Source organism: Sebastes fasciatus, chromosome 20 (assembly GCF_043250625.1).
Source record: "Sebastes fasciatus isolate fSebFas1 chromosome 20, fSebFas1.pri, whole genome shotgun sequence".
NCBI classification, from domain to species: domain Eukaryota; kingdom Metazoa; phylum Chordata; class Actinopteri; order Perciformes; family Sebastidae; genus Sebastes; species Sebastes fasciatus.
The window spans coordinates 12,644,862-12,661,410 of NC_133814.1; the positions used below are offsets into that span (position 1 = coordinate 12,644,862).

Below are 16,549 nucleotides of genomic sequence, written 5' to 3' on the forward strand. Positions count from 1 at the left end.
GGACAATACAATAACAACATGTGTCTTCTGCTTGTCTGTTTTAAAGGGGGAGCTAGGCAGGGTCAAAGGGCAAGGTCAGGTGGATGTGATGTAGAGATGTAATGGAAATTCTGTCAATTTCCACTAGATAAGATAAAATGAACAGATCAAAATCTACTACTTATTTCCCCTCATATTGTCCATTTAGGCATACCAGTTTTCTGATGATAGATCTGGGTTTGCCATCATAAATAACATCATGTAATCTGAATGGCTGCAAAATTACAAACTATTTCTCAAGTCCAAATTCAGAAAAACTACATAATATTTCATAGTCTAGCCAGGGATACAGGCTTAATGTGTAGATTGCGTGCAACAAAGTCCCAATAAATAAAAAACAGAGCAGAAATGACAACAATGATATACATTTAGCTGCCAGTTTATGAGCTAATACAGTGTAATACAACAGCAAATGTTTATAATGAAACTGTCTTCGAGAGGTGTCGGGGGTGTTTCATATATTCAAGTCTACCATCACTGACATAAACAGGGTGGACACAGCAAAACAACTTTCACTATAACGAATATAATGCAGTCAATAGGTAAGATAAGATAAGATAAGATGAACCTTTATTAATCCCCGGAGGGAAATTCAGGTGTCAAAGCAGCAAACATCAGCAAACAGAGTGAAACACAGGAGAGGTATAAAGGTATACAAAAATATTATAAAAACAATAATAGAGATATAAAAGATACAGAGTGAATGGGTGAACATAGTGTATGCAGTCCGTCAATAAATAAATGTAACTATGTGCATATGTGCAGTCTATAAACGTGGTATATAGGATGTATAGTGTAAAGTAAGTGTAAAGTGCGCCAGTGGTTAGAGTCCAAGATGGTTGCAGATAATGCATGTTTAAAGGCAGATAGTGCATGTTTAAAGTTCTTAAAGTCCTAATAATAATGAGTCATAATGAACGTTGAAATCGAGATCTCAAAACATATGAAATGTCTTTTGTTGTATTTTATTCTTATAAGAAGAAGCACTGGTTATTCAGTGTCACACAGAGTCTGCAGAAGAATATTACAATGTGATTTATATAGAAATCTACAACGAGGAGTGTGGGAAAAGGAGTTGTTTTACACAGATAAGGAGTTGTTTTTACACAGTAGAGCATCAACACTTTCCCACTATATGAGACATGCAGACAGACTACACAATACCTTCAGGTGGATGTGATCTAGAGATAGCCTTACAGAGAAAATGTAATGGAAATTCTGTCAATTTTTACCTAGATGAGTCCTTTGAATGTTAAAATCAAGATCTCAAAAGAGATGAAATGTCTTTGTTGTATTTTATTCTTATAGGCACTGGTTATACAGAGTCACACAGAGTCTGCAGAAGAGTGCCTGCTGGAGATTATTACAATGTGATTATATAGAAATCTACAACGGGGAGTTTGTGGGAAAAGGAGTTGTTTTACACAGATAAGGAGTTGGTTTTTACACAGTGTCCCAGTAGAACGTCAACACGTTACCACTACATGAGACATGCAGACAGACTAGACAATAACTTTCCCCTGTTGCACAAAGAGACATCACAACATACATAGTTTTCCATTATTCTTGCTTGCAGTTTATCCACTTGAAGCTGTAGAATAAACATCAAAATGAAATGGTTTAGAGTGATCTTGCAGGGCGCAGTCTAATCATTTGTGTGTCCTGCTTTGAGGATGTCCCACTGGGGAGAAAACAAAGTGTGTTGCAGTCAGGACATTTTGGGGTGGTGTAGAAATGACAACTTACAACGTACCGTGAAATCAGCTCACATCCTCCCTTTCCCCTTCTTCCCCCTCTATGTCCCTGGAGAATAGAAATGAAATCTAATCTCTCTCTCTCTCTGGCTCTGACTGTGTCAGCTGCTGTGTCTCTGGGTGCTGACTTGCAGAGGGACAGGTGGCCCTTGGACAGGTGCACCCTTAACAAAAGGCTTGCAGTCCTCTCTGACTTCTTGGCAGTTTTTTTTGTGGTTACACTACACATCAGTTAGGGCAATTAATCTAAATTGTATTGAAATCGTACTATGGCCTCCTGCAATGTTCAAATCGCAGGAGGTGCAATATTTGTTAAAGGTGAAATGTGTGTCAAAATACCATTTTAAATTCAATATTGTGGTGCTGCAGAGATGTCCTGGCCTCCACATCTTATTCTACAGACTTAAGAAAACATATTTGTCATCACATCATAATCATTTTTATATGTTTTTTAGTGAAAATTAGAATAATGAAGTAAAACATATCGTTCTCTCTAATATCGCAAATCATATTGCAATTGCATTATCAGTCATTATCAGTTTTTTCAAAATCGCGCAGCCCAACATGTCTCCAATCTGTTCAAGCTGCTTTGGTAATTCAGTTATTATATTTGTGTCCTTGTTTCCCGCTTTGTAATTGTGAGTGTGCTGTTACATGGTTAGACTAAATTGAAAACCACCCAAATGCGATTGCGCAACCTGCACTTGCTTTTGGTCATTGAAGGGAGTTTCATAACGAATACAAGTAAGCTGTTTGTGCCTATAGCTTTCTGTGTGACGCAGGCATTCCTGACAGCTCCTGCCGTGCTCTCTGGAACATCAGCAATTTACATGTCTTCGCCTACATAGGCCTCCTGTTCCCTGGAATTTCAGTGGAAGTCAAGTCTACTAGACGAACCAGTTTCATTGTCAAAGAGTAACAGAAACAGGAGTCATACTCTGCGCGTTAAGAACACACCCCAACTGTGAAACTAAGCCAGACAAAATGACTGGCCACGCCAGCCAGCCTACTTGACCTGCATTAGCTATGGTTAACCCACTGCTTTCAGTGCAACTTATGTGTGTATGAGTGTTATCATGTCATGGTTAGGTCTGTGCTTCATGCTTTTATGGTTTTGCTGGTGAATTCAAAGCGAGGAGAGAAAAAGAGGTCAGCAAAGGGGATATGAAGTGGAAGAGAGAGAGAGGAGAGGGGAAAGTTTTGAAGGCTTATCTCAGTAATGTGCAGGGACAGTTGAGCAATGATGAGTGCTGCTGCAGTCACCACTGTCTTTCTACTTAACCCTTCCACTTCCTCCTCTGGCATTATGACAGTGAAAGGCTTTCAATCTCAAAGAAGCAATAGAAAAAAAAGATTTATTGTTTAAGTGTGACATGTAATAAACGGGTTGTGTTTTCCCTAGAATAAGCAGCATGCTCAGACTGGTTTCTGACATCCATCTTACTTACTTAATCCTTGTTGCGCCTGGTGGCACATAGGGCAAGGACTAAGGATCTCCACTCATCTCTGTTGTTTGCTTTCTTCTCAATGCTGTTCCAGCTGTATCCTCTGGTCTTCAACTCCCCTTCGATGGTTCGCCTCCAGGTTGTTTTGGGCCTCCCTCTTTTGCGTTTTCCCCTCTGGTGTCCAACGCAATGCCACTTTTGTCATGTCATCAGATGGTTTCCTTAATACATGTCCAAGCCATCGCCATCGCCATCTCCATCTTCTTCTTATCAATATTGTTTCCATGTCCAAGCACCCTGTCGTTTTGTGTAGTTCATGTTTTATGATCTTCCTATAGGCCAGAATATCCTCATGATCTTTCTGAGGCGGGTATTGTGAAAGCTGGAAAGCTTGCCTATATGTCTCTTTCAGTCATTCTCCAACACTCGGCACCATATAGAAGTACAGATAGTACACAGCTGTTGTATAACTTCATCTTGGTGTTTCTAGTTATGTGTGTCGACTTCCAGATGTTTCCAAGTCTTAGAAATGCTGACATCCATCACCAAGTCATTATTAAACTGGCATCCCTATTCACATTAATGAGTGAGGTTGTATTTAAATCTCTTGAATGCAGCCTTCCTTCTCCAGTTTTTCTCTTGCTCAGCCGTGTAGTGCGCATGCGCGGCTGCTGCTGACACTCCAGTAATCCTCTGTTATAGGAGGAGATTGCATCCTCGTCCACTGCGCTCACTGCTGCTATACCAGTGAGGGAGAGAATTAAAGCCCCGTGGACAAAATAACAAAACGGGGACCAACATATTATAACATGCCCCAAATGAAAGGATGGAGATGGAGATGGAGCAGCTGTATGACACTGTGAGGAGGCGACAGCGGAGGACTGCATGGAGCGAGGATGTGTTTCCTAATATATAAGAGGCTCAGCAGCATCTTACAGCCCACAAATGATGCAGGACATATGAGATGAACGCAGGCTGGGATGGTACCCGGCGGAAGATGGTGAAATTGTGCTGCTTCCTGGATGAGACCTCGGATATTTTGACGTTTTCTTGTCGCCTTCCTGCACGATGCTCTCCCGGACACACAAACCTCCTTTTTTTAATATGTTAATGAGCTAAATTGAACGCGATTAATTATCATGTAACGTTCACATGACTCTGGAAATCTGAACTCTCTAGATTGAAAGCCCATGTGATCTCTGCGTCGGTTCCTTAGAATAAAGCAAAACAAGGAATATATCGCTCCTCCTTTGACTTTTTTTTGCCTCAGGGTTTCACTCTTATATGCAAATGGGATGATATTTGTTTCCTTCAGATGCTTCGCCCTGCAGAGAGACGAGAGGCTGTGCAAGTCCACGTAAATCTGAGCAGCAAGTTGATGAACTAGACCGGGCTGGCCTCGGCTCGGCTCGGCTCGGCTCGGCGGTGGGATCAGACAGAAATTAAGCCGTCTCTCTCTCAGACAGCGGAAACTATAGGATCATCTCCCGTCCTCGTGTTGGCAGAGCACCCCTCCAAACCCGAAACGGAACATCCCTCTCTCTGGGATTTCAGTCGGATATTACACAGAACTTGAAGCCTGAGCTGTAAACACTGTCACGCTGTTGAGGTTTTAAAGAGCAGCTCTTTGGTTAAGTTCATGTGAGTTGTTTCTTTTTTTTCTTCAATCCAAAAAAAAAATTCTGCAAATACCAGAAGTGTTTTTTTTTTTAATCTCCTGAGAAAAAACCCTCCCCAAGAGGTTGCAAACATGATGCAGCTGGAGTGTTTTACTGGGAAACTTCCACAGCAGCTGTTAGTCAGACTGGATGTCTGAAAGACTTGGGATATATTAGCACACTTGCAACACCCTTCCAAAACGCAATGCATTGATTTCCTCCAGTGCCCGCATTGTAAATAACTCTGTGGATATATTTTGTGACTTTTTATTCCAGCATTGATCACTATCCGCTGTCTTTTATGGACCGTGATGTTGTCGTCTGCTGTCCTGGATGTTTTTCCCACTTTTTTTGTGAACCTTACATGTTCCAGAGGTGTACCATTTGGATGCTGAGATGCTGAAAGACCGTGGACACACCTTTTCCTGCTTTTCCTAATCGATCTGCTTTTTCCGAGCATGTGCGGAGGAAAGAGGAACCAGGCATGAGACTGCACAGACTGGGGAGATGTGTCAGAGGGAACGCGGGAGGAATTATGAGTGGCACTGTGGAGGACGTGGAGCAGAGTGTTACAAGCTTAAAGGCTACGAGAGAGAGAGAGAATTACGAGCCTTTGCTGTGAGAAAAATAGTATTTCCTCCTCTCTGAGGCCAGCTGCTGAATGGGAATCAGCTCTCCATGCATCAAATTAGAAATTACTCTTTGAATTTGAGAACTTCTTCCCCCCTCCGTGCACTGTGGGATATCCACCTTGCATACTTGGCCACCTGCAAGTTGTGCTCATGCTTTGAGTACCCTTATCCTGGATTCCCTGTTGCTGTGTGCCCTCGGAGGTGTTTTGCGGGCGGAAATTCTTCCTGTTTGAAGTAGAAAGTTGTCAACAGGAAGTCTACAACAAATACAAACACACGATTGCTGTTGTGGTCCAAACAACCCCTTTAGTCTATCTCAGTTTGTCTCACTGAATACAAGTGTGGATCCCTTGTCAACCTTTGTGCTCTAGGGAAAAGCAAAACAAGCAGATTCTCTTATCAAAGTGCATTCAGAGACTGACTTCCTATCGCCGTGGTGATGGGGAGCTCAGCCTCGTCTCTCACCGCGGAGACAGAGTCGGACCATGGCTTCCGCAGCACCCCGTACCCGTCGTCACCCCCTGTGGGCTGGCTCAGGAACAGCCACAGCAGCCCCGTGTGGGGCACCACCTTCATCACACGTCAGCAGCAGCACACGCTGCCTCACCGAGAGCGCAGGTAAGAGGTAACGCCGTCCGCCCAGCCGGGGTGCCAACACACTTCTCAGTTGAGTGCACTCGGGGCTCAGAGCGGGCCTGGCTTGACCAGACGCAGGAGGAATGAGACGGCGGTGTTGTATTACATGGGAATGCTGCCATTTGAATCTGTGAGCGTACAAACCGGCATTATTTTGAGGCTCTTGTGCTCGTGGGCGCACACGGTGTCGTAAACTGACACTGTTCGTTTGAGAAAGGTATACTTTCTCTTTCACAGGCTTTTAGAGACGCTTACTGAGGATTCAGTAACCTCACAGCCATGGATCAAATCCCTGTTTCATCAAAGCTTATCTAATCAAAGCCTGCGTTTTGATGTTTTTTTATGATGCTCCCAAAATCTGGCCTAAGCCGGATTTGTAAACTAAAATCCCACCCCATTGGTTCCTCCTAGCACAGCTGTACAGTATGTGCTATTCTTCATGCGGTGCTGAGTGGATTGCCTGGACAGATACATTGACCTGACCTCTGTGAGCTCAATGAAAACCAGCCCATTGGTAATTAGAAGATGAGTTGAGCTGTCAAGCTTTGATTTGGTTTTATTAATTTTCGGAAATTATTAAGAACAGTGGACACATTTTTTCTTGGTAAGTGTGGCTAAATACAACTCGCATCTATTGCTAGTTTTTTTTTTTACTCCTTTTCAGACTATAACCTATTAAGAGTTTCTCTAAGAACAAACTTGTTATTTAGCTGGCAGCAGCTGTGTAATCGAGCGTCTAGCAGAGCAAACTATTTGTGGAAGAGATGCTATTCCTACACGCTTGTTTTGTCAGTATTGACTGCATGGAAAATATATATTCAGTTACAGAATCTACAAGAAAGACTGTGCTGCAATAATCCATTGTTCCAGTCATTGCCTCCTGAGTCACTGTCAACACAGCGAAAGGCCCATCAGCAGTGTGTGTAAGGAGCTCAGTTTGAATGTGCAGCTCATCCAGCAGTTTTTGACTGACTTCCTTCCAGAGGATGATGTTCTCAACCGCCCTCACAGAAACTCGTTCAGAAGCGTTTCCAGTTTTTTCCTTCAGCTCCTCGTGTCATGTCTCCCGGAACGAGAACAGGCAGTTGTTATCGACCGCCTGTAGTGTATTGAAGTTATTGCTGAGTCACTCAGGGCATCACGGTCCGGTTGTTAGTTATTGATTTTCAGAGAGGCCCGATCACATTTCCCCACAATGGATGTCATTATTTATTCAGCATCGGTCTCCAGTTGGGCTTTCATCTTTCTTGATTCCTGCCCGCCGCTGTCAATGCTCTCCTTGCTGTTGCTCTACATTTAACAGTTAAGGGCAGTCATGGCTTAGTTTCAAAATATAGACGAGGCATGCCTAAACACGGCTCCATCAACCATCTAGCTGCATGCATGAATGGTATAGCTCAGTGTAGTTTTGCATCATACAGTGTCAACTTGTCTTTTTATTCTTCCCTTGCGTCTGTGCATCTGTAGCAACAAGCCTCTGCCTCCATCACCAATCAGACTCCACCCTCAGTCAGCTGAGCACGCAAACACAGGCAGAGATATACAGTACACACCGCTTCAGTCTTCTGCTGGGAGGCAGAGAAGGACACACACACACATATCCTGACAATAGATGCTTTAGAAACACTGTGCAGTAGCACTTGGAACATGCCCTCTTATCTACCCCCACTCCCTCTTTTCGCTCTCACACACTCGCAGTCTTATGCACACCGCTGTGTGAGCCTAACAATGTTAGGCAAGCTTTGCTGAGCTGTGACAGAGCATGAAATATAGAAACAACAGAACACTATGAGCCCCAGCTTAACTTCAGCCGCTCTCTTACAGTTTATTCTCTAATATATTGTCCTATGAAACATTTTCTTTTCCCTTGTTTTTCTTAGCACGGGGACCCGGGCGAACAGTCTTGTCCTTGGGTAATTTCAATTTCGTTTTCATCCAGCGGCGATCCATTGACTTTGGGAAGTGTTTGCGTGCTTTGAATCGGCACCTCATCTGTGCAGTTTCACTCACAACCCGCTCGGCAGACAAAGATGTGCAACAGAGGTGTGGTTTTTGACGTGAGTCATGTGAGTCGCTAGTTAACGTCAACCACGACCGTTTCCTAACCCTAACCCTAAGTGGTTGTTTTCCCTAAACCCAACTTCCTGTGAAAACAGAAGTTTATTTTGAAAGGACACTAAGCATGTAACAAGTGTATATTTACACGCCGTCTGGTCTGTCCAAAAGTAACGCAACAGAGGTAACCCGTGCGTCGGTCTCCGGCACTGACCAAGCGGCGGTATTTGACGAGTTGGGAGTGAGAATGTGTTGGATTTATCAAGTAACATCCAACATCATAGAACTACTGTGAGAGGGCACATACACTGAGAGATCGCATCTTTTTGCCAATGAAACAAAGTATTGACTGAGTTCATTTTTGCCTGTAAGATATTAATTAAAAATCAATTGTGTTTTTGAGAATCGATAAAGCATCACAAAACATATTGCGATATTTGATTTTTCCGATATTTTCTTACACCCCTAGTTTTAATAGCAGCACAATACAGTTTTATCCCAATGCTATTATTAAGTCAACTATGTGACTGTGCTTCATTTTAGCCCCATAGTGCTGGTGTTTTCCGCTGCACATTGCCTTTGGAGCCCTTTTAAAGTTAGTGTCCACTCTCTCCAGAGTCGATCCCAGTGCCTCCACTGTGTCCCGGCATGATGGATGATGGCGTTTATCGTAGCTCCACTCCACTGGCTCTCCTCCCTTTAATTGGATTAAAACGGGTCCAGTGTGCTCACTGGCTGCGTTTATGTCTGAATTATTTCAGCGCGGCAGTCCCCCCCCCCCCCCCTTGCTATTGCCTGTCTGACGAAGACTGGGCCGTGTCAGGACAGTCCCCAAGCCACCAGAATAGATTTGGCATGCAGGCTTTAGTCTCACAGTGTGGCTTTCTTTGGAAAACAGAGCACTGATGGCAAGAAAAAAACTAGCCTATTGGCACTCAAACTGACATGATTCCAGATCCTCCCCGCCACTCTTGTTGCCATGGAAATCTGTAGCATATTTTCAGTAACCTAATTCTATTGGGCGCTAGATGAGACCACACATGGTAACCTGGAAGCTTCTCACACTCATTTTACAAATTGCACGTCTGGAGGAATACATATAACCAGCTGATTATTCCCGTCAAGTGGTCTGCCTTCAAGGATTGGATTTGTGTCTTGGAAACAGGAAGTAAAGCTCCGCTCTGTGCTGCCTGTCTGAGAAGTTCCCCTCTGGCTTGAAGGCAGCGCTGTGTCAGCACAGCAGCGCTCCTGCCCTCCAGGTTTCGGGTGCCCGCAGGAAACTTCAGAGAAGCAACGTGCCCCTTCCATTTTCTTCCTCCTCCCTGACTCTGGGAGCTTCCTGCCGGCTTCCTGCTCGCTCTCGCTTTGCTCTCGTGCCGCTGATGTCTGCTGAAACCCAGTCAGACAGTTTCCTCTGTTTAAAGATTCAAATGTCTGAAGCTGTCTCCGCCGTTGACAGGTCCGCCCGTCAAAAATGAGCGCTGGTCGTGAAATATTAACCGAGGGCACAGCTAGAGGTCAGAAGTTATTCTTTCATTCTTAGTATCTTTAGTCTCTTATTCTGGAGAAGAGATTGTGAGTTCATATCTTATTTTGAAAGTAGTTCTGGGCTATGAGGTTTCGATCATGAGGTGCGTGATCATCTGGGTCAGCGACAACTTCATAAAAAGCTTAACCAGACTCCAATATTCTCATGCATGGTTTTACCCTGACACATAATATTCACACAACACCACCCTTGTTTCTACAGCATCACGCCCTCCTTGTGATATTCCATTTTCATATAACGTATAGCCTCAGCGATGTTTGTTGGAGGACTATCTCGGCCTAAGGGCACTCTTTCAAAAGACCTTTTTATCTAATTTGCTCAGGCAGGAGTCTTCTTTGTGCCAACACAATAACATTTTATGAATCTATTCTGTCTCGAAAACTCTCATTAAAAAGTGTCCCGCTCAATGTCACCGGCATCAAAACTTCCCCAATTATCTTGTTGTGCCGTCCCCTGTGACTAAGGCGTCACTGTCACCAATCCCTTGTGCTCAGCATGTCACAGTAGAAACTCTTTATCTGGGCTCTAGCTACACCGCCTCAGATAAGTTGCAGTCCTTGGCTCAGCTCTATCATGTTTTTGTGGTAACTAATTCATTCTGGGAAACCTGTCAGGGGTTGAGTAATGAGTCATATTCGTGCCACAACATATTACCTGGCAGGTACAACCGAGGCTGTTACAGTTAATCCTCGAGTCTTTGACCCTGACTCCTCGGCTCATCTGAAAGACGGGGAGGAATTCTTGCTCGGGAAAACATCACTTTTAAGTAAAAAGGGGGCTCTGATCTCACATCAAGACGAATCCCACAATGAAGTGATAAACAAACCCAGTCAAACTGCTGCAGACATTCATTACTAAAGGGGTGAAATAAATTCAGCTGGTTTCCTCGAGTGTGGTAAAATGCTGATCTAATCCCCGTCAGTGAAGTTTTCTGGGTGTGTTCAGTTGCAGCAGAATTTCGACATTCATTATCCTTTTTTTTTAAAAGCGTGTCTGATCCAATAACAAGCTGTGCTCTGTTAAACAAGAATCACCACTCAGTTGATATCATCGTTCGGTCTGCTAGTGATGTTTCCGTAGATGAAGTAAAAAAACAAACATAAAAAGCAAAAGCAATAATGCCAGCGCTCTGAAAACCCTTAATGCCCTTGCAGTTGGTTGTGATGAAAATCACTCCCAGCATCCCTGTCGCTTCTCGGGTCGCTGCTATTAAACAGGTTCATCATCGAGTGCACAAGAACCAAGGCATGTTTCTAACATCAACATCTACGTCTCCAGCTATCTCCCCCTGCGTTTGCTCAAAACTGCGCCCTGTAAATGTTTATCGCAAGAGTGACTCACTTTATTTGAGCATGTTTGTGTGTGTGTGGGGGCTACATCTGGTTCAACACAGTCAGGCTACCTCGAGTTATTCAGCCTCACACAGCCTATTAGTAATCGCTGAGAACTGATGTTGCAAAGCTGGTTATGGAGAAGTTCAAATAACAAATCAACTGATCAGGTTTAATATGAGGTAAGATGAAAACGTAATAGTAGTAGGAATAGTAGTAGTAATAACTAAGAGATACAGTATAACACATGACCAGTGAACAGTGTGTTTAGAGGGATCTAATAGCAGAAATGGAATATAATATTCATAACTATGTTTTCATTAGTGTATAATCACCTGAAAGTAAGAATCTTTGGGTTTTCATTAGCTTAGAATGAGCCTTTCACATCTACATAGGGAGTGGCTCTCTGCGGCTCACATTACCGCAGTCTTGGAAAGGGAGGAGTGAGCGGAGGGGTACACAGTTGGTTGCAATCTGCAACCACACCACTAGATGCCACCAAATCCTACACACTGTACCTTTAAGAGGAAGCAATGGAAGTCAAAAAAAGCCATTATGACATAGGCCTTATTACCGTTATGTAAACCTCAATCTACTAATACATTTATGTGCATTATAAAACACTGTAAAGGTAACACAGAGGCTCGCAGGGATTACTGGATGAAAATTTGTTTTGCAGTGTTGGCATGGAGGCAAGATAGTATCTTATTATTTGCCGTATTGATTACCCTATTGATCATTTATTAGGCTTAGTTGACCCCACGTTAAAACTGCCTTAACTTGCAGCCCAAATATTCAATTTCTAATGATCTAAAAACCTAAAATATGTAAAGCTTTTGCCATGTCTGACGTATTAACTGGAAATGATGAAAGATACTGGAACAAAATATATTTTCTTACAGTATTTCTCTGTTGTATTTCTCTTGTGCAAAAGTCTAAGCAGAGCCACAATTACCCAACACTGTATCGATTGGCACTGTTATTTAGCACCCACATAGAGATAACCACATCCAACCTATGGTAAGCTTGTTTGCAAGTTGAAATTACTATGAACATACTTTAAAATTGTGCAAATACAAACCTTTTTGCCATGTGGTTTAGCTTGCAGGTGTATTCAAGCTACACAGTGCAGTTTGGGGGCAGTTTTTTGTGTCTGCCAAGTGTGTTCTCATACCAGGAAGTTCACTTGGTATGTTGCTCTCAGATACATGTGGCATGTAAGATAAGATAAGATCATTTTTGTCAGTGTAAAGGGCATTGAATAGAGTAGACAATATGGTAGTATTAAGGTTTTCTGTGTGGTTACAGTCGAAGCTTTGAGAAACCTTTTTGCAACATTTTGAAAGCACAGCCAGTCACAAGATGAACTGTCATGGAAACTCTGCGTGGCACTTACTGTGCGCTGCTGACTGACGGGCCATGTGTTACATAATAAGTGCTGACTGACTCCATTTGTGTTTTAGCTTAGTCTAATGTCAGGATTCATTTATCAGACAGCCTGTTAAGTGTTTGAATTGTTGAGGGAGAACTAATAGTATGACATGTTGGTGTTCTTTCATTATTAATCATGTTCTTTGTTTTTAGATTAGAATGGGACCAAAGACATGTCTGTACCAGACAATATCATCTGATGATGATAATATAACCAAAATAGAAGTGACATTTTAAAAAAACAGTTGAATGTAAATGTGAAAGCGACTCAGACTTATTGTCATGTTTAATCATCAAGGAAATGGATTGTCAACAGAATATAGAAATACACATTAAGAGTCAGTTTCCTGGCTTGTTTTTGTGTTGAATGGAATAAAGCAGATGCCTCCAGTGGCCGAGGAAGGTACCACGTTTTCACCCTCAGACCCTGGGCTCGGGGCCAACCACAGAAAGGCAGTGCTAATGACTGTCGCACAAAGGCCAAATGTCTCACAGCGACGCAGGGAGAAGCTGGCGAGACTTGGTTCACTTGATCTAGCAAACCGAGTTCAGTATGTGGAGTGAATCCAAGTAGCCAGTCATAGGTGGCCCACACACAATCATCAGTACTTTTGTATCTTACATCCAGGATTGTGTACATTCTGTATCTCTCTACTGAGGTACCTGTTTCTCTAAAGCCCGAGGACTTCCTTGCTAGCGTGTCAGTTGTGGCAGTTACTTTAACTTTTCCCACCCACCATCATGTTACTGGTTTGCTCGTTTTCACCGAGCACAATAGAGCTCTCGCTCTTTATAATAGTCTGCCGAAGTGCTCTATGATTGTCTTACACCCTGGCGGCAATGCATTGAAAAATTGGCCAAGGGTCATTGATGCTCTTACTTAAATTAATTTAGACTAGGAGCAGGTACTTTATAGGCAGCGGGACTCATTGCAAAAAGATGGGTTTTCTAGAGGTGAGGTCTCTCTCTCTCTCTCTCTCTCTCTCTCTCTCTCTCTCTCTCTCTCTCTCTCTCTCTCTCTCCACTGTAAGCTATTGGCTGCTCGCCCAGGTCTGCAACACGGAGGAACTGAGGAGCTGAAGTGGGCACTTTTAGAGCAGCTCCACTGAGCACAGGGCCAAGGACAAAAGGTGTGTGAGTGTGTCTTTGTGTGTGTGTTTGCACACACTCCTGTGAGTGGAGCATGTACGCGGAAAGCGTCCTTTTATGTAGGGTTCAGGGATCACAGGCGGTAGTGGTTCATCGTCTGCTGCAGGCATGTACTGTACATACAAAGATGTGTGTGTGTGTGTGTGCAGTCACACTCTCAATGCACCCTTTTAATTGAGGGCCGGAATTATGGCAGTTGTTCATCACTTCTATTTAATAGGTGTTGTGCTTACAACAGATGATAATGAGATAATTAAGCTAGACATTAAAAATTCCTTCCCGATGCCGATCGCTGCGATGAAAAGCTCGTACCTCGGCCGCCGCGGACAGAAACATAATGAATTTGCGATCCCCGCGCTCCGCCGAGAACCAAATCAATTGCTTTGACAAAGCGCCCGTGTGGCTGACACCGTGACTTTGCTCTCCCGCTTTGAGATGAAAGAGGCCTGACAGTTATGAAAATGGCCATGGGGAAGAACCTGTCATCAAACATGAGGTGTTGACACATGCTGCTGCTGCTGTTGTCGTCGGCGGCGTCGTCATTGCTGTTTGCGGCCCTCAGATAGGCAGGCCTTTGGAGAGCTAAGCACGGTGTGAACATGTGCCATCAATGCTAGCATGGGGCCACCACTTAATTCACATTTAACTAAACTGGGGGTGAGGGGTGTGTTGTAGTCTGAGGACACAGAACGGCTTGTTTGTGGATGGACGGAATATTTTCAGGGCATACTAAATCATTTTAGGGAAACGATTTTATATAATTTTCTTTATTGCACAAAGGTGTAATTCAACAGTACAGTTATAAAGGGACAGGTATTTTACATTCCTCTTTGATGTGATTGAGATAGTGTGGTAAACATGAAAGATTAATCACAGACACAGTAAAGAAGGAAAAACGGATAAATAAATAGATAAAAAATATATACATATTAGGGCTGTCGATCGATTCAAATATTTAATCACGATTAATCGCATGATTATCCATAGTTAATCGCAATTTAATCACACATTTTTTATCTGTTCAAAATGTACCTTTAAAGGGAGATTTGTCAAGTAAGTATTTGATACTCTTATTAACATGGGAGTGGGCAAATATGCTTGCTTTATGCAAATGTAGGTATGTATATATTTATTATTGGAAATATGAAAAGGTTGGTAATCAACTGAGCCCGCTGCAACCTAAAAATTGCAAGTTGCGTTAATGCATTAAAGAAATTAGAGGCGTTAAAAGAAAGCCCTAATACATATATATGAAAATATATATATATAAAATAATAAAATATAAATTAATAAAGAAATCATGATCATACAGACTAGGGAAAGGATGTTGATGCTTTTTTAAATTCGTACTCAGCGACTGATACTGTTAATGTTTTAGGTCAAGAACACTTAATATTGCATAGCTACCAGGGGGACATGGCAGATACTGTGGGATGAAAGACAAAGCAAAACAAAGAGCTAAGTAGTGATATCCCAGTGTTTGTGTGTCTTCACAAAAATAGTGTTTTCCTAGTTTTGCTTATTGTTATCATTGGAAGGCTGAGTTTCCTCCTCACTCAGTGGGTGCTGGTTTATGTTGGAGTGCTCCTGACTTCAGCCCGGCACAATGAATGCAGTGCTAATGGCTCCTGACATAAAGCACCGGGACTTCTTCTACTTCCATACTTTTGCTGCCCTGGGGCTGAGGACACACACAAACTAAGGCACAAATGTAGTCGGACAATATAACAAGCAGCTATGCTATATCTACAAATAGATACAGCTACGTGCCTGCATACACACCCAGCGGCAAGGACCCACACACACACACACAAAGACACGCACAGAGACTCTGCTGTCATTCTCCTCCTTACCTTAGGGAGGAGGGTTGACGAGAGGAGAGGACAGCGTGCTGCTGGGAGCCCGAAGGTTTTCTGTAAGAGGTTCCCCTGGGTTCTGAGGACTCGCCTGGTTTGAAAGGGTTTAATGGAGTTGAACTAAGGGCAATTAGCCGGCCAGGACACATGGTGCCGCAGTGGAGGAGAGCAGGACCTAGGCCGGCCAACCAGCAGTTACACTTTCAAGACTCCTCTGTACTTCATCAGTGGAATTAAAATGCCACATCATGGACTGTGAGGTTGTTTTTTCCATGCCCTAATGTGAAAACAACGAGGGATTATCAGAATATGTTTTGCCTTTGTGAAAGCAGACATAGTTCCTTAACAAAAATGTAATAACAAGGGATAACTGTGACCAGATCCACATGCCCAGCGGTCATTTTGTGGGCAACATCTTTGCCACAGGGATCAATGTGCAGCGCAGTATTTCTAGCACCTTACTCTCCACTACCCTACAATTCCCACATTACCATCTCCGTGTTGGTGTTCACACATGAGCAGCTTGAGCGACAGTGACATTTATGGGCTCGTCCAGCCAGCGACCTCGTCCCGTCCCTCGGGGCCGTCCCTCTGTAAGCCCCCCCCTTGCTCTCTGGAGGTATCCAACTGTGCTGCTTCCCCTCCCCAAAGGCTCTAATAAACCCACTATCAATAAGTCAGATTGATTGAGCTGCACGCCCACAGAATGATCTGTACATACAACTCAATCCACGATAACATACTGCTTTCGGTTCTTCAGGGTAGAGGGTGGAAATCGAGTGAGTGGATAGGGTCTAACATTGATTTGTTCTCCTCTCCTCACATTTCCCTCTGCATTGTTTGTGCCACTGAAGTCTTGTTAAAGATGTTGATAGTAGTTTTTAAAGAGGATCTATTATGCTTTTGTGCTTTTGCCCTTTATTTTAGTTTGTTATATAGTTGTTTGGGCATGCAAAAGGTAGGACCTGAATGCTTCGGAGCTATGAAGCTTCGACCGTTGCCATGGTAATTGAC

At 43.2% G+C, this 16,549-nt stretch overlaps 1 protein-coding gene across 2 annotated transcripts in view; it reads left to right on the top strand.

Annotated features, from left to right (window-relative positions):
• Window positions 1-16,549, top strand: part of capn15 (calpain 15) — a 44,076-nt gene that overhangs the window by 586 nt on the left and 26,941 nt on the right. The window contains exon 1 of one of the 2 annotated variants that reach the window (XM_074618988.1): window positions 5,838-6,146. The exons of the other annotated variant lie outside the window; for it this stretch is intronic. Within the exon in view, the coding sequence (XP_074475089.1) occupies window positions 5,968-6,146 (179 nt within the window). The 5' untranslated portion in view covers window positions 5,838-5,967. Of the gene's footprint in view, window positions 1-5,837; window positions 6,147-16,549 lie in introns of those variants that run through there. 2 annotated transcript variants of the gene reach the window in all.